Raw genomic sequence first — 19,493 nt, forward strand, 5'->3', positions numbered from 1 at the left:
TTTGGCAAGCAGAGACGAGCTGCCGAAAGAAATTTCATCTTTGGGACTTTCGAATCCTTCGTCGTTCACTTGTTTATAATTGTTTTACAGTTTGCCGACTTGACTAATTGATTTCTGATGAAGACATCATGAATTTCAGTGTACATTTTAACAATAATACGAAATTCTAAAGTAACTGAAAGCGTCCAATTTGTTTCCGTAAATCTCTCCAATTTCTACATGATTTCATTATAAATACAGAAAAACATTTTCTGTTTCATACTAATTCAGTTCACTGTTTATTTCACAGAAACAACTAAATCTGTTTAGTACTTTAGGGCGTTTCAATGATATGAAAACCATATATAGCCAGTTAGTATAACATAATGAAATTGTTTCTATTTTATGTAACTGCTCGATGATATACCAGTATTATGTACTTCGCAGATCTTTCAGTCTCGTATCAAATGGGCCGCTGGCGGTTTTGCAAAAAGCTAGCCTTGTGGTAGCTATCTCACGTATCATAAAGAATAGTCACGGCGTTTTCGGCTGATTAAGACATGAAAGCGCTAAAATTACAACGTTATCAGTATATATACAGAACAAAACAGCTGACTCATCATTTAGTATCTTGCAAGGATCTTATATAAAAAAAGAGTTGGGTTTAACATCAGACCGGTACAATGATATGTCATATGGCGACTTTCCAGCTTTTAATGTTCGAGCAAGATTACTGCCTTCCGCCAGTAAACGGAGTGGCTTCCTCTTACATCAAGAGAGGTTTCAAATCCACAGCGGTGAGGGGCAAGTGATTCAGTCAGACATCGGCCACGGAGGCTTCCTACAAATTACTAGAACTACTTCTTTTTGAAAAAAAAAACAAACTTACATTTAAACAGGCATATTATTAACGTATCAAAATTTCAAAAATGTTGAATAACACAAAGATGTAATTTAAGTCACCCCGTTTGTAAAAGTCTCCAAAACACACACCGTCATAAAAAGTTGTACTGTAATTCCAATTATCAGAGTCCAGAGATGTATATTCTGATTTTTGATTGCGGGTTTATCCTGCTACCAAAGTTACAAGTGTATTTCTGACAATCATATAGCATCTTTATTTTATTCCGAATCACATCCAAAGGATGTTCATGTGCTACACAAAATAGTCCCATTCATGAACAATGCGGATGAATTATCAACGAACAAGCAGTTCTTATTCAGCCTGTAGGTATCCACTCACACTGACCATTTAGATTATATAAGATCTATCAATGATAAGGTATTCCAGCCCATGGTTACATCACAAGCTAGGTCAGACAGAGTTCATCTTAGATATGAGGCACATTAAATTTGTATTTGTTTCTCATTCATGAATATTCATAGACTGGCATTTAAACATAAAATAAATTACCAAAAACCCGCAACCGTCAGACATTTCAAGGCTTTGATTCTACTAGGAGCTGGTTCAATATCACACACTGAATATCTTTTTTGGCAACGCAGCAAACCACTTTGTTTTAGTTGTCATTTTCTGTCTCATGTAAATGCTTCACATTTTAGTGTATTTTTGTTAATTTCCATAAATAGGTTGGTCATAAAATGAGTAAATTTGTATGATGGCACGATCTAATTTTGTTAAAGTTTTACAATATTAGCAACAAGACACATACCGAGTATACTAAATTAAAAAAGAAAACCCTCAGATATATGCAAAATAAATGGCGGATAAGCTGTGGTTTTTTCCCCATTGTATGTCCTTGACAAATCTGCGGCTTTAAATACACAAAAATATACTAGTATGAACTCGAACCCAACGCATTGATCTCTTTTTCGATTCCCTGTTCATGGAACTACAATACTTTGTATATTAATGGATGAATTCGACAATAGTCTCATACAACGTTGCTTTATGACTTTTATGCTAAAGTTGGGGGGCGGGGGGAGGAAGTGTCAAGACCTACAGAACGATACCCAACCCGCCTAAGTCCATCCCATTCCATTGTTGTGTTCGAGTATACTGACAAGTTGTACTAAATTTCAAGGGAAACAAATCAACTTAATTTACGGTAAATTGTCAATATAATGTGAGTATGAATGCAGCCCAACCTGAATACCACATGCAAAAAGCGAGCTTTTGAGTCTTGGCAAATCGGTGGAAAGACAAAACCCACATTTTCAGTGATATTTTTTCCGATGAATATTATATTTTGTATTAATAACGAAGGAACAAAAAGCAGCGAAGCCACACAGGAAAATAAAAGACCATTGTACTAATAGACTTGTTTTTTTTTTTGCCTACCAAGGAAATAGGGCGGTCTGATAACCATCTGTATATCACCGGCAGAGTAAATAAACCAGCAGCTGGGCCTCTTTGTAACACCGCGAAATATCGCTGTCCCTGACAGGGTAAATAGGGTCAAACGTGACAAAATTCCTAATCATCTAAGACCTATCTAACTTTATAATCATGATAAGCTGAGAGCTTCGCGCAAGTCCCGCGACGAGATAATATACAGCTCTCCTATAATGTTAAATAATGTTAAATAACCCCGCTATCTCAAGTGATTTAAAAATCGATTGAATTTCAAATAAATACTAAAATATAGGTGTCTGGGGATTTTTTATATGCACAGTTAAGCCGAGGTCGTAAGATGACTGTGCACCTGGTAGGATACGAATCCACAACAGGGTGAACACTGTAAGAGCAGTGATGTCTGTCAACTGGTATACAATAAACCACAGGAGTCTGAAATTCTATCAGTAAGACCATAGAAGTCTATCTTTACAAAAAATACCCCCTATATATATATAAAATAAACACATGAGTCTGAAATTCTATCAGTAAGACCATAGATATCTTTACAAAAAATACCCCCTATATATATATATATAAAATATATAGGGGGTATTTTGTGTAAAGATAGACTTCTATGGTCTTACTGATAGAATTTCATACTCCTGTGAATAAACGGCGGTAAGTTTAAACTGCTCGCTTCAGAAACTCATTAAAATTCCGTCTGCCTTCGTTCAAGGACCTAACTCGCAACTTGTCTGTTAAACCGACATTAATAGTGAATACCGTATTTATAGTCAAAACTTGACAGGTTTTGTTTGTTTGTTTGTTTGTTTTGGGTTTAACGCCGTTTTTCAACAGTATTTCAGTCATGTAACGGCGGGCAGTTAACCTAACCAGTGTTCCTGGGTTCTGTACCAGTACAAACCTGTTCTCCGCAGGTTTTGGCCGAGTTGAAAGAAAAACTTTGGTTTAGATCAATCATACATCTACCCTGTTTATTCCGCCATAAAGATAAGGGGAATGATCAAGTTAGCTAAGTTTTCAACAACGATTAAGATTAGTCATCAATGATAAAATGTAACAACATGAAAAATTTAAATACTTTATTTCATGCATTTAACAAATCAAAATGTTTGAATATTAACAAGAGAATAAAATAACGGTAACATTAGTTCACTGAAAATGTATAAATTACATTGCTTATTATTACGGCTGAAAATAATCATTTTAGGCCAATCAAAGTTACTTCCTTAATAACCATCTTTTAAATGAAGTTGCCGCTTGTACCTGTATGTTCGAATAAATGTACAAAAAAAAATCAATATTAACAGCGTTCATCAGCCAAAAAAAGTATTTGTAAAACACACGTTTATGAATGATCGAACTGTGTATATTGGTTTTGGTTACACACTCCGATTTATTTGCAGGTTTTGTTTTGGTTTTGAGCAATTGAAGTCAGATATCGAAAATATTAAACCAGCATTGTTTATGTAGATATTTTAATGCATGCCATTCAAAATACATTACTTAGCAGCGTGACTAACGCTTGTGCGAGTTTTTTTTAAAGTATTTTATTGACTGAAAGTGTGTTTTTTATAGATGAAAATTTCCTAAAGTGCTCCTAATCACTTAATATTTTATTTTTATTGCAAATACACCCAGTCACTTTATATTTTCTTTTTATTGCAGTTAGAAAATAATGAAAGTATTTTCTAAATTTCGAAAATTTGACATAAATCTGGAGGCCTGCAGCTTTAAGTCCCAATGGACAACAACCAAGATTTTAATGATGGACAAAGACCCCTTTCCGTGTATTATTTCAGGCAAGGGGGACAACTGGGTAGAACCATCGACCTTTTGTAAGACAGCTAAACAATTTCACTAGCTTGGATCAGACCCACACAGGTGTTAAGCCAGTGACCTTGACCACTCAGCCCCAGAGGTACTTTGATTTGATACTTTAATCTGGCAATGCTTGAATTCATAAAATTATATAATGAAATCTCAATATTCACAGTTATAAAACAATATACAAAGCTGAACAAACTGTGTCTTTAACCTTGACATCTTGCTGTTATAAATAAACTGCCTAAAACATGATGCTTGCAGTTCAAGAGCCCTTAAGCATTTTGTCAACGATGACAAATATATAGGGAAATAAATTAAACTCTAGTTTAAATAAAATACAACATCAAATTGTTCAACTACTAGATTTTCATGCATGCAGCTATTCTAAAAATAATAATAACAATTCTGCTACTTTAACTTTATTACTCTTGAAACAGTTTCTATTTCCATATAATATATTGAGCATATCTGAATTTTTTTTTATTCCCGATATCTTGAGCATATTTGAATGGATTTCAAAAGCCGAGCTTTTAAAGAGCAAGTAAAACCAAGAGAAAAATCAAACAGAATTAAGATGTAATATCAACTGGGTTTTGCAGTTTATCTAGAACAAGCCTATCATCATTACAAAACAAATATTTATCATCTTTGTGTAAATATACACATTACACTTAATGTTAGCGAGTGCACATATCAAATTTTACCTTAAAAGAAAATATTTTGTAGATTGGTAACTTTTTTTTTCAATACAAACATACATGTGAATATCAACCTGTATGGTTAATTAGGGATGCACTAATTAGAGATTTGCTAAAGCTGAACAGATACAATACAATGTATACCTAAAAAATTACTCACTCCTCCAGTACACTCCACATTTATATTCATATCAGATAAAATAAACTAGTTTTCAAGCATATGAGACCAGAATAAAACAGCATTTGTTGAAAATCGTTACTAAAAATTTAACCACTTGACAACTATTTCAGGATTCTACAGTGTTTTCCTTTTATAAAAATCTTTCATTTTGAAACAAATTATTTCACAGTCATGTAAGTGTTAAGAATTTCCACAAAACGTCTATATTGCTTCAGAAAAAAAATAACATACAAGATATACAACTGGTATTGAGACCACCATCTGTAACAAATCAACTAAGTCTTTTCTTTTTTTTTCTCAAAGACAGAGAGAATTATCATACCTAGTTAACCTTTACCCTGCTAAATTTCTAAAATGGACTGGTCTATCATTCAATTTGGGCAGTACCATTTATCATTTGAAGGGGTGTTCAGTGAAAATTTACTGACTGAATAGCGAACAGTGCAGACCATGATCAGCCTGCATGGAGGTGCAGGCTGATCTTGGTCAGCACTGGTCGCAAAGGCAGAATCACTTGCCGCCAGCAGGCTGACGGTTAACTTGTATTTTATCCAAACGACGTTCAAAGAGTACTTTACTGTATATCATCAAATACTAGCATTTTATCAATCAACCAGCATTAATTTGTAATAAATTCACATCCATTCCTCTCATTTTCCCTACTTTCAGTACTTTCCCACAGAAAAATAAAATAGTACCAAAATGTAGTTCTCTTTAAATATAAAAATAATAAATATAACATCTTCACAACCTTGATCAAGTGGAATGTTTTATAAATTCAACATGTAAACACAAAAGATACAACACAGAAAAACACATTTCCTAGTCTATGATATAGCTGTGTGAATTACAATTACATTTATTTATTTCTATTTTTTCTTTTTTCATTATATGTGCATAGGCAGCATCAGGACCCATATCCTGGATGATCACCATTTGAAATCCGAAACCTAACCTTACCCTGCTAAATTTCTAAAATGAATTGGTCTTTCATTCAGTTTGGGCAGTACCATTCATCTAAAGCAGTGTTCACTGAAAACTTACTAATTGAATAGCAAACAGCTAGACCATGATCAACCTGAGGCTAGTCTTTGTCTGCACTGGTCGCAAACGCAAAAAAAATCACTTAATTTTTTTTCAGATTTTATTCTTGCCAACACGAGATGAAATGTTCTAAAAACTTAACTTGATAAAGGACATCAGTGAACTATGGTAATATCTACATCCATTCACACTTAGAAACTTGCACAGTGCTATAAATATACAAAAAACAAAAAAGAAAAAAAACTATTTCAACAATGACCATACACAGAGACACCCTTTTGTTAATAAGAAACAACTTCTGAGATTCTTCTGTGCATTTTATGTAATTCTATAAAATAAACTGCTAACTATTAAGTAAAAATCACATGGTATGGATTTCCTTTGCTTTGAGATTATACATACATATATATTGTTTTAGTGTTGCATAGTAAAATTGCACATTCTCTCAATATTGAAACCAATTAAAGCACTTCTGTGAAGTTGTTATGGAACAAACAATGATGAAAATGAGTACAGATTTCCAAAAATACAGCTGAAGATGAAAGGTGAAGTCATGGCACCAGTTTACAAGACCTGTCACAGTATGCAGCTGTATCAATTTCAGAACTGTGATCAGGTACAACCGAACAGATATATGGAAGTATTCAAAACTCCCACCAAACCTAAAGACCGGTCTCGAAATGTCCACATCTAATTGACTCATAGTTCATTTTCGAAAAAGACAAATTGGCATCGTAGTATTGATCTCGATAAGCAGTCTTATATTTCTGAAACCAGGTCCCTTTTGGGTATTGAGCTCACATTTTATAAATTCTACACAAGCTGCTATTAATTGACATTTACCTGGGCCCATATTCCTCCAATTTCTGAGTTCTGATTCAACACCAAAATACTAAATTTGCCATTAACTTGCATAAATTTTGTAAGAATGGCTGAACGTTTGTTGAGCTATCTGTTGAAAAAATACTCATCCCAAGTTTCATTACAGCTTGTGCAAATTGGGCAATTACAGCCTGGACATAAAAAATTGATGACTAAGAAATGTTTATGAATATTGGGCCCTTGTGTGATAACTAGAGCTATCACTTAAGGTGATGAATGTACCCCCCGCATGCACTGACACAGTACATTGCAATTTGACGCACACAAGATTGCATAATTATGCTGACTGTATGTATATAGACTGTATGTATAGAGTTTAGTAACAAAGAACAAAGTCCCATAACTATGCAGAATATTTATCTAAAAGAACGTAACACGCACCATGCACAACTAGGGTTGGTATGATCACTTGTGTGAAGTTTCATTAAATTGTGTGCAAGGATTCGGAAGATTAGGCACACACAAGACTGTATATGCAGACTGTATATACATAGTATGTTAACAAGAAACAAAGTCCCATAACTCTGCAATTTTTGTCGTTGAAAGAACCTAACATGCCCCATGCACAACTACTGTTGTTATTGATCACTATTGTGAAGTTTCATTAAATTGTGTCAAGGGGATGAGGAGAGATGGTGCGCACAAGATTGTGTCTACGGACAGACAGACAGATGGACAGACAGACAGACAACCTGAAACCAGTATACCCCCCCTTACAACTTTGTTGTTGGGGGGTACAATAAGTTCCATACAAGCAAGCAAACTTATTGTTTTCTGTAAGACAGAATGTAACATTTGAAAAATTAACATCAAGACATTTTTAACATAAACAAACAATTCTATAAAAATAAACATGTGTCAATTTCACAAAAATTCATCACATCAGTCAATCAGACTGACTTTTGCATATCAGCCAATCAGGAGGTCACTTGCTTATCATCAAATATTAAATTGCTGAGTATCACAGGTGAGTTAGCTGCCATGGTTACCAAACTGTGCATTTCTCTTCTGGATTCATTGGAGAATTCTTTGGACAATTAAATGCCTTGGCAAAATATTTAGAATTAGACATGGATCCTAGAACCCTGAAAATAGATTAACAACATGTATGTGTATCTGCTAGTTTATAACAAACAGATGAAAATATGTTGTGAAGCAGAAATAAATACAAATATAAATAAACAGGAGAATTTAGTTTATACATATACATAATTATACATTTTTGAATGATTGTGGAACTAAGTTATACAACTTCTATAAACCTATCTCCACATCTTGTTCCTGACAGAATACATCACCTCGAGTGTATGAGAAAAAAAACAGCCAGTTTCCCTTTTAATGCTGAGCAATATGCAAGGGCGCAATAAGTACGTTTTTTTTGCTTTGATGCTTCCAAGAAGCCAACCCCAACCACCAGCACTAAAGTCAAGAAATCTATCTCTGAACTACTGAGGCAGAGGAAACTTTCACACAGTGCAGCTTGTATAATACATGTATATGCTTTATTCAATAAAAGTTATATATATTGGATAAGTATTTCATATATCTAAAGATAAAATATTTTAGTGAAAGGTGGCCATTGGATATCTTTAAAATTATTTTCTTGATAATATTATGACTAATTATTTTTTGTTTTGTTTCTTTCTTGTTTTTAATATCACTTTTAACAAGCAAATTTAGTGAATTTATATCCCTCACCAGGTAAGTTGTTTTGTGAATGAGGGGAGTACAATGTATTTTGAAAAATTATTTCATTTCAAGACATACATCAGTTTATGCACAAAAGGGCCTTGCAACGATTTGCTGATTCCTAATTTTTACAAAATCAAGGGGAAAAAACTCTGCTCTACAGAGATCTATAAGTTTCATGAAGATCCATCAATGGATTATTTTGTTTTCTTGTAATTTATGAATATCAAAACAATTAAAGGGCTATAATTCTGCAGTTATTGAAGAGATTCTGATGAAAGATACATAGGTATCAAGCCCTGTTGTAATCTACATTTGTCTTAAATTTCAAGAAGATCCGTGTTATGTGTGTTTTATTTATTGTAAAACAATTACAGGAAATAACTCTGGTTAATGAAGAGATCATGATGAAATTGCACATGCATCACTGCACTATAGTGATCAATATTTGTGCAAACTTTCATTAAGATCCATTTATAGCTTACTAGTAAAAAAACTAGAGATGCTTTAGAGAAAAGCGCATGTCTCCCACAACTGCCTTGTTTGTCTGGATTGTTCAGACAAATGGTTCCTATCAAAAATGTCTAGTTTGTCTAGACGAATGGATCCAATCAGTAATTCAAGGGCCATAATTCAAAAGTGCCTGGGCGGATTTGGCTAGTTATCAACTTGGCCAAGGTCTTATGGTCAAACACATTTTAGTTTGGTGAAGATCGGATGAGAAATGTTCGACTTAAGAATGCAGACAAGCTTTGTGACAAACAGACACAGACACAGACAGATAGACACACAGACAGGAGTAAATCAGTATGTCTCCCACACCACTGTGTGGTGGGAGACATAATTCACTATTCTTTACTAAATCAAGGGGGAAAACTTTTTTTACTGGGTAAAGGCCAATAATATTACACGTGTACAAATTAATCATTATATGTGGTTTGGTGATTCTTATTAAAAAACCTTTTGAGTTATATGCATTTTCATTTTTTTTTAAACAGGAATAAGTCTTAATTTTTCTTGGTCTAGGGGGATAATACTAAGCGTCAGCAAAGGTCATGTGCCATTTGATAATTATGTCAGTTTTAGTGATTCTAACACTTAGATATACAATTCTAATATGCTTGCCTCTGTTAAAACATGCTATGCTAGAATGATGTCACATTAACGTGCGGTGACGTCAACGTTTTTGTTGCAACCAAAAAAGAGCGTTTGTATATTCTATCTACTGTTTTAGATTACGGCATATTAGAATCGAAATAATTTATAGCACAAGCGTGTTTTAACACTATTTATACTCTTGGGTGGTGATACGTCGTTCAAATAATTTCACTTGGACTGCACCCTCGTGAAATTATTATGCCTGACGTATAACCACCCATCGTGCATAAACAGTGTTAAAGCACTCTTTTGCTATAAATTATATCTTAAGCATTTTCAATTTCGGATGGACAGAAGGATGAACATTTGGATGGACAATGCCAAAAGAACATATCTCTGCCTTCAATGGGGGGATAAAAACTATTTCAGCATACATTTTAGATACACTGCATTTCATTAATCAGCCTAACATAGCTTGTTCAAGCATCAATGGTTTGAGCGTTCTGTCTTGAGCAATTCATGTGCTCCCTGAAAGATTCCTTATATTTTCTATGCTCAGATTGATACAGACCCTGGATAACTCTAGTATTTTGATCATCACCTTGCTATCAGAGCTACAATGTATTTTTACAAACTGTGCTTAGCACGTGGAATCTTTAACTGAATTATAAATATAATATCTTTAACCTTCACCCTGCTAAATTTCTAAAATGGACTGGTCCATCATTTGATCGTGTGTTCATTAAAAATTTATTGACTGAATAGCGAACAGTGCAGACTATGATCAGACTGCACAGATGTGCAGGCTGATCTTGGTCTGCACTGGTCGCAAAGGCAAAATTATTTGATGCTAGCAGGCTAAAGGTTAAACTGGAAAGTTTCCCTTATGAGTACAGAAGATAAACTCTCTCTACACTGACAAACTACTGAGCCATGCTTTCTTTTAGGTACACTTTTGTAAAAAATATTACCTATATTTAGCTATGGAATGCTCATCTACCAAAATGGCTTTCTGCTGGTACTCTGGGGTGTAGTGTGAACACCATATCTGAAATATCATCACTGTGAAGTTATAGCTAATTAAGGTATGTGAACATCTTTTGTGAAATATTTTGACTTTGACTTTGTGAAATATTAGCAGAAGTTGTAATCTCTTATTAAAGTATGAGGACATCATATTTTAAATAATTTCATAATTTCCTAGTAATAACAGCATATAAGCAATTAACATAGCCGAAATGTTACCACACTTAGGAATATCAAATTTAGATATGTGAACAACATATCTGAATTCAGTAATATTAAATTAAGTAATATCAACTTAACATATGTCAACACCATTTTGGAAATATCAACACAACTAAGTTACTGCAAATTAAGATATGTAAACCATTGCATAAAATATTACCACATACATGTTGTAATTATCACATTTAAGTTAAATGAAATAATACTAACTCCAAATCTTACATAATTTTATACCAAATTTATCCATAGGACACTAGGCACATTTTTATATATTCTTGCAAGGCAAATATGTTTTCTAACAGTACAGAAAATGATGTTAGATAAGATTCAATTTTTCCTGCAAGTAGTGAAACTGTAAGTTCACAGGCTAAACTTGAAATGAGTCACATTTTTAGTGGTCTTCAGCCAGGGTTCACATGCTGGGGTCACCCTGTCTAAAATGCGAATTGGACTACTTGTTTTCTTTCTTTTCTTGTTTTTTTTTTTGCTAATGAAGAGTCAATTTTTAACCCTTTCTAAAATATCTACCATTGAGCAGACATACCTTTTCACATAAGAAAAATTATTTGCATGTGGACAAAAAACACAAATTCCACAGGGTATAACTGAACAAGCGTATACAGAGATTTTTCGAACCTGTTCATATTATACTTAAAGCCTTTTCTGATGTTGTCTACAAGTGTAAGGATATGCCTAATGTCTCAGATGTTTTGGAATTTGAGATCTAGACCTCTACTGAAATTTCTGTCATATATTCAAAATCATGTTTGTATAATAGATGTTAATTCTATGTAAGTGTGAAAGGGCCGTCAGCTGTGTCTACATTTTAGTTTATACATAATTTATTTTAGGCTGATTGTGAAGGAAGTTCTACAACTTATATTTATCACTCTCGACACCTCATTCCTGATGGAATTCATCGCCATGAGGGTATGAGAGAAGAGGCCATTTCTTCCCTTTAATGCTGAACGCCAAGCAAGGGAGCTACTGGTACCATTTTTCACATCTTTGGTATGACACGGCCGGGGATTGAACCCACGATCTCCTGCACTCTAAGCGGACACTCTACCACTTGGCTATCGAGGCGGTTTGTGACTACATTTTATTACATTACAGGTGTGGAAAGAATATAGAACCTATCTTTATAAATGACACAAAGTATATGTCTTCTTACCTGGGCCATTCCAATGAAAAACAGTTGGTCCGAGTTGTACTTCATCCCTGGCAAGCTAACTATATCTTTGCCCCCAGATTTCTTCAACCAAGACTTGTATGCCAAGTAAGCTGTTTTCATCCCTCCATTGTCAGCAATATTTTCTCCTAGTGTTGTTTTACCATTGAGCTATAAAAAGCATTTACAGTTAATGTTATAATAACTTTTGTTAACAATGAGGGATAGCAAATATTTGCAACAAAAGTAAAGTTTCTTTTCCAACTAGAATCCAATTTTTTTCCAACTAGCATCAAAATTCAAGCATCTGATAGGTTGGTTCTAAGTACATTTTTGAAACTGACCAATGACAAGACTGCATTCTCAAATCACTGATTTATAACTTTGGAACAAATTTTTAACCTCTTCATGGTTTTGTTTGTTTGTTTGTTTTGGGTTTAACGCCGTTTTTCAACAGTATTTCAGTCATGTAACGCGGCAGTAACTAACCAGGTTCCTGGTTCTGTACCAGTACAAACCTTGTTCTCCCAAGAAACTGCCAACTTCCCCACTGAACCAGAGGTGGAGGACTAATGATTTCAGACACAATGTCGTTTATCAAATAGTCACGGAGAACATACGCCCCGCCCGAGGATCGAACTCACGACCCCGCGATCCGTAGACCAACGCTCTTACCTACTGAGCTAAGCGGGCGGGCTACCTCTTCATGGTAATAACTTGAATAAATTTCAGTCTATTAAGTGGCAGCAATTAACCCTGCTAAATTTCTATAATAAACTTGTCCATCTTTCAATTTGGACTGTACCATTAACTGCTAAATGGGGTGATTACCAAAAAGATACTGACTGAATGGAGACCAGTGCAGATCATGATCAGACTGCAAGGATGTGCGAGCCGATCTTGATCTTCACTGGTCGCAAAGGCAGAATCATTCGTGTCCAGCATGATAAGAGTTAAGGATCCTTTCTGATAAATATGACTAAGTATTTAGTAAGGGCTTTTATAACAACACTTTGGAAAATATATTTCTTTCTTACTCTCTCCATTAATCAAATGAGTTTAAATAGTATATGTAAATGACAGATCTATTTCACGACAACAGCTAACTAGACAACTGTCTTGGTCAAGAGTAGACTTTCTTTATAAAAAAATCCCCTCTAGACAAAAAAGCTTTCAAACTGAATTTTTCCTTTGGCCTCGAGGATGTCTGGATTTGGAGGGTACTCACATGAGTCCCATTGACTGTGTATTCATGGTAGAAATCTTCAAAACATTTTGTAAGTTTCTTGAAGTTTTCTGTTGAAGATTTTGTCCACCAGTTCCTCATATTGCCTTCCTTGTCAAAGTCTTTTCCTATAAATGGAAGAAAATTAGTAATTAAAACTAAAATCCTTCAGTTTTTCAGTAATTAAACACCTAAAGAATTTTTTTCAGAATTAACAAAAAAGACATTGTATTTAAGTTTGTAAATACAGTTTTTCATTGATTAAAATCTTGTGTGGGGGTTTGAATAACACAGCACAATTTAGATTATATGCAGACTTTCCAAATATTCAGAGAAGTAGACTCCAGGTGCCCCATTCAGGTACTATTTCAGGCACCAACAATCTTGACAAGCCAGTTGGAAGGCTTCCTTACGTGCTGAATTAAAAAGGGCAGTCAGGGAAAGTGATTCCAAGCCAGCAACCTAAAATTCACTACTGGATGCACATACCATTAAACATGGTTTAAAACCCTGTAAAATATCCATTAAAATAGGAAAAACCGTTAATTAACCCCATTAATTCTTGCATCACTTTATTTAACAGGTTTCACAATATTAATGGGTTACATGTTAAAATACCATTAAAACACCCATTTTTGACCATGAATCATGCCATTAAAAATTGAGTTTGGTAGCTAAATTAGTTAATGGCTTTGAAAAAATAGTGAAATTCTGTATATTTTGAATTTAACAGGATTATTCATGTCCCTTAAATTTGATTTAATGCCCATTAAATGTTCAGGTTGTTTACGATTTTATTTAAGAGTAAACTTAATGGCCCTTAACAGCAATGTAATGCCCATTAGATCCTACATTCTGTAAAATGTGATTCGTATATATTCTCTTTTTGGTTTTTGGCTTGCTCTCCTATTGAATGCTTATAATTCCAGTCTCTAATTGTTCTAAAATGGACTTTAATCGCAATAAATACATACTACGCACACATAGTCTATAATATATCATGATGTTATATTTAGTTGCATTAAAGTTATTTCCCCTTGATGCAGTTACACCATTTTTTTCCAAATGTTTGCCAAATTGTGTTCCTACAAAAAATCGGATTTATTTCCATGAAAGTCGGATGAAAACGTATTAATTTATTTGGTAACATCAATCTGCAATATTTTGGTAAGGGTAAATACATATTGATGCATGCCACTTTTTCTGTTCTTTGTTTTTCTTGTCCAAATAATCAGCATTTGTATAAGAAAATGGGTGGGGTAAGGAATTTACATTATAAAGTGTGTTCAGACTACATGTAGTTTAGATTTTCAAATTTTCCAATCCTTGAGTAGAAACTAAGGTTTATAGAGAAGTGAACAGTACACATAATTGTGAAGATTTACAGTCCGATTTAAATTCATTTGGGGCATGGGCAGATCAATCGCTTCCTCGTTTCAATGAATCAAAGAGTGTGGTACGCCTGGTTGGAGATGGGAGAAGCTACTTGTGATGCAATCCCTCAAACATTTGCTCTTAGTTGTTTCAGAGCATGCACGTGAGCACAAAGTTCTGAAGTAGAGCTAAATTGTGATTGCCCATTGTGCGCTGACATTGTCATCAACAGTTGCTTTTTGAATACACCTGATGCCTAATGTCTGTACCAATAAAAACTTGGTGAGAATGTTTGTCAATATTATAATGTTGAATAGTTAAAACTACCCACATGGTCACTTGATCTATTAAACCGGTACCTGTAAACCCTTCTCAGTACAACTCAATACAATACAATATCCATTTATTTTCTCATTTCATATGAACATTTGACAGAATAAGGATACAATATAACAAATGTTTGTACGAGGCTGTTACATGTGTTTACATTTCAAAATAATAAGAGAAAAAGAAGAAACAAATATTCTTCTAGTATTTTACAAAACAGTACATTATTATTATTATTATACCAGATTTATATATCGCCCTTTTCATGATCAATTTCACGTTCAAAGGCGCTTTACATAGTTCAAATGCAGCCACACAGGGCGCATAATTCATCCTCTACTAGTACAGACACAGAGCAATCTGACCAGAGGGACAGAGTGAGACAAAGCCCCCACGACAGAGAGATCAGAAATCAGATACAGGCTTGTCCGGCTAACTTAGCCTAGCTCGTTGTGAATAGATCAATCAATATACATAATTATGTATAGATACTATTACATGTGTAGTAATACGTAGTTTAAATCAATACGGCAAATATTAATATGACAGACAGACAGACAGACAGACATTTTATTTCAAATCAAATAGACTTAAAAGCCCATGATGACATACATAGTCACAAAATATGAAGTTGATTATATTTAGATGTCTAATTCTGATGGCAAATTTTCATGGCCCTTAATTTGATATACAATTTAATATTATGAACCAATTAAAATTGAATCTGACATACATGTATTTAATGAGACCATTAATCAATTTTTTTAATAATTAACGGCCATTAACAGAGTATTAAAAAATTAATGGCCCCATTAGTTCTTACTAATTAATGTGGAATTAAGGGGTACTTTTTTAATGGCACATTAATTTCATGCCAATTAAAATTTTTCATGGAGTTTTAAGGAGCCTGTTAACTTATTTTAATGGTTTATTTTAAGCAGCTTTTCATGGCATCAAAGTCATTTTTAATGTATAACATTAAAACTACAGTCATGAAAATCCCATTAAATAGTAAGAAGTAATGGGTGAATTTTAATGGTGACCTGTTAAAACTCTGTTAAAAAAGTTTGAAAAAACTAGAGATGCTTTTGAGAAAAGCGCATGTCTCCCACAACTGCCCCTATGAAAAATGTCTAGTGTCTCTAGATGGCTTAGATGAGTGGATCCAATTGGATGGTCTGGACGAGTGGATCCAATCAGCAATTCAAGGGCCATAAATCAAAAAAGCCTAGGCGGTTTTGGCTAGTTATCGAACTTGGCTAAGGTCTTATGGCCAAACACATTTTGTTCAAGTTTGGTGAAGATCCGATGAGAAATGTTCGACTTAGGGTGCGGACAAGAGTAAAAAGACAGATATTTCGATAATTCAAGGGCCGTAACTCAAAAATGGCTGGACCGATTTGGCTAGTTATCGGACTTGGCTGAGGTCTCATGGTCAAACACATTTTGTTCAAGTTTAATGAGGATTGGATGAGAAATGTTTGAATTAGAGTGTGGACAAGAGTAAAAAGGCCGATTTTTGGAAATTAAAGGGCCATAACTCCAAGACACCTGGACCGATTTGGCTAGTTATCGAACTTGGCCGAGGTCTCATGGTCAAACACATTTTGTTCAAGTTTGGTGAAAATCAGAGGAGAAATGTTCGACTTAGAGTGCAAGAGGACAAGCTTTGTGACAGACAGACACACACACACACACAGACTGGAGTAAATCAATATGTCTCCCACACCACTGTGTGGTGGGAGACATAATTAAGGCCAATTTCATGACCCTTTTAATGGCATGTGCATCCAGTAGTGACTCTTGGTCCTGCAGTCCTACTTTATATATCATAATCAAAATTTTCTAACAGACACTGACTGCAATGTTGAAACTGCAGTAAACTTTCACACAAATGAAATCAGTAAGTAGATGTTCTGAGTTACTAAGTTTTCATGGATAATTAGGATTACAAATATGATCCCAATGTTAAATTCTGGAATTTATATTAGTATGTGTTTCTGTATTCATTTACAATTTAAAGGATTTTTTAGGGTGTTCATGAGTATATTAACCAAATCTTACAAACATACTGAATTATGTTTTATCTTAAGTGCCTGTGTTTTAAGTAAAATCATTTTTGATCGTAATAACTCTGATTTAAAACCAATGAAATACTTTATTTTTAAACCTCTTTATACAAAGATAATACAGACAATCATTAGTCTGTCTACACTAACTGATTCATTTATTTTAAACAGAAATAAGGGTAGTTTTGTATTGACTGATATACTGACAAGACGGGCTTATCTGGTTTGTAAATGAATACCCATATGGCATCAATGTGGTACTTTACACAAATTAATACTTTCTTACACTTTTTCTTTTTCTGCAATTTCATTACTTCAAAGGATTTCAGTATCATGACTTTGTAGACAAAGATGGGAAGTTCATTTATATGTAAAGAATAATACCATTACATGGATTGAAAAGTGTCTGGAAATTATCACAAACAAGTTGTCTAAACCTAGACATGTTCTTCTGAGACTACTCAAGAAGAATCTCAAAGTTACCTCTATTATCAAATCCATGTGTAAGTTCATGTCCACAGATCATCCCAAAAGAACCAAAATTGAATGACCTGAAAATGTAGTAAGATATATATTGAACATTTAAGACATCTAACAAAATTAGAACAATTATGAAACAACAAAGGGGCAAGAAGAAAAACTTGACTGGGTTAAAAAGAATTATATGACGCAATGAGCTAGTTCAGCTTACTTACTAGAATTAGCAGAACTGGTGTAACTGTCTAATAACAAGCAAATTCGATGAATTGGAATCCCCCGCCGAAAGGGTCAGAGTTGAGGAACGGCAAAAAAATATATCCAGCAAAAAGTTAAGAATGTTACCAAGAAGCAAATAATTTCATTAGTCAAAATCAAATTAAAAGAAAATGAATGGTTTGTTTGGGTGGGGGGTGGGGGGAGGATGCAACAGTTTACATGTTGATTATAAATATTGATAGAAAACGAAAAATGAAAAAAAAAAAAAAAAAAAAAAAAAATGGGGGGGGGGGGGGGGGGGGGGGGGGGGGGGGGGGGGGGGGTGACCAAGGTAAGGTGGTGACCAGGTGTAGGTACACAACATCACATGTTTATAATAAATGTTCATGGAAAAGAATGGAAGAAGTTTAATGAAATTCTTCCAATTGGTTGGTTTGTTATGTACAGATCTGTGGATTTTTAAACAATTAAAGGGCAATAATTATATGGAAAACTGACCAATCGAAAAAAAACTTGAAGGGCATCGTCGCAGTATCTTGGTTCATGTCTACTTCAAGTTTGATGAAATTCTACCTGCTAGTTACTGAGAAATGGCTGCAGACGGACATTTTTCATTAAATCAAGGGCAATAACTCTGAGGGAAATTGACCTATCAAAAAAAAAACTTGACGGGCATCAGCGCAGTATCTTGGTTCATGTCTATTTCAAATTTGATGAAATTCTACCTGTTAGTTACTGAGCAATGCCTGCAGACGGACATTTTTTATTAAATCAAGGGCAATAACTCTGAGGGAAATTGACCAATCAAAAAAAAAACTTGACGGGCATCATCGCAGTATGTTGGTTCATGTTTATTTCAAGTTTCATGAAATTCTACCAAGTAGTTACTGAGAAATGGCTGCGGACGGACGGACGGACGGACTGACGGACTGACAACGCCATTTCAATACCCCCCTCCCGATTTCATCGGCGGGGGATAATAAACCTACTTGAATGGCGATATATCCAAAAGGAAGATTACAGCTGACATGAAAAAGGTGACAAATGTTAGCTTCTCAATCTTCTCGTGGCATGAAATATGCACTGATGATGAAAACAAGCTGTTGATTACAGTCAAGTCAAGTTTATCAACAAATACACCAATTAGATTTAAATTGCAATCAATATCGTATGTTTCTATTCTCAGTACTTTCAATGCTGTCTGTTTGACAGTTGTTTTTGAAAGGGACTTAAACGGTACAAACTGTACTAACCCAGCAAGGAGGCAGTGATGTAGGTCCTTTAAAGTCACTAGAGTAGAAACTTGGTTAGTTTAGCTTTAGTCCTACGTGATAACTCTAGAAGTTTGCTGAACTCATTAAATATCAACTTTGTACAGTTTAGCAAAGGCAATATAAATCCTCCTTCAATCATTTAATGACAACACGTTTAAAATATGTAATTATCTGCAGGGATCGAGATATCACTTGCTATCAGGTTAATACAACAAAATGTAAGAGAAACATTGTCTGAAAGTCTGAGAATGTAACTATTACTAATTCGTTTTAGGTTGACTGTGAATGAAGATTTACAACTTATATCTATCACTCTTGACACCTTATTCCAGATGGTATTCTTCACCATGTGTGTATGTGAGAACAGAAGAAAGTTTCCCTAGCCAAGCAA

General features: G+C 34.3%; 1 protein-coding gene across 8 annotated transcripts in view; it reads right to left on the minus strand.

The window, feature by feature from the left end:
• Positions 1–3,366: 3,366 nt before the first annotated feature.
• Positions 3,367–19,493, minus strand: part of LOC123548643 (endothelin-converting enzyme 1-like) — a 73,215-nt gene continuing 57,088 nt past the window's right edge. For all 8 annotated transcript variants that reach the window (XM_053546282.1, XM_053546285.1, XM_053546287.1 and 5 more), the window contains exons 15-19: positions 17,616–17,683; positions 13,366–13,490; positions 12,141–12,308; positions 10,690–10,766; positions 3,367–8,016 (exon numbers count right to left, since the gene is read on the minus strand). In XM_053546282.1, the coding sequence (XP_053402257.1) occupies positions 7,917–8,016; positions 10,690–10,766; positions 12,141–12,308; positions 13,366–13,490; positions 17,616–17,683 (538 nt within the window). In that variant the 3' untranslated portion in view covers positions 3,367–7,916. The remainder of the gene's footprint in view (positions 8,017–10,689; positions 10,767–12,140; positions 12,309–13,365; positions 13,491–17,615; positions 17,684–19,493) is intronic.

The sequence above is a fragment of the Mercenaria mercenaria genome, chromosome 6 (assembly GCF_021730395.1).
Source record: "Mercenaria mercenaria strain notata chromosome 6, MADL_Memer_1, whole genome shotgun sequence".
In the NCBI taxonomy this organism is placed as follows: Eukaryota; Metazoa; Mollusca; class Bivalvia; order Venerida; family Veneridae; genus Mercenaria; species Mercenaria mercenaria.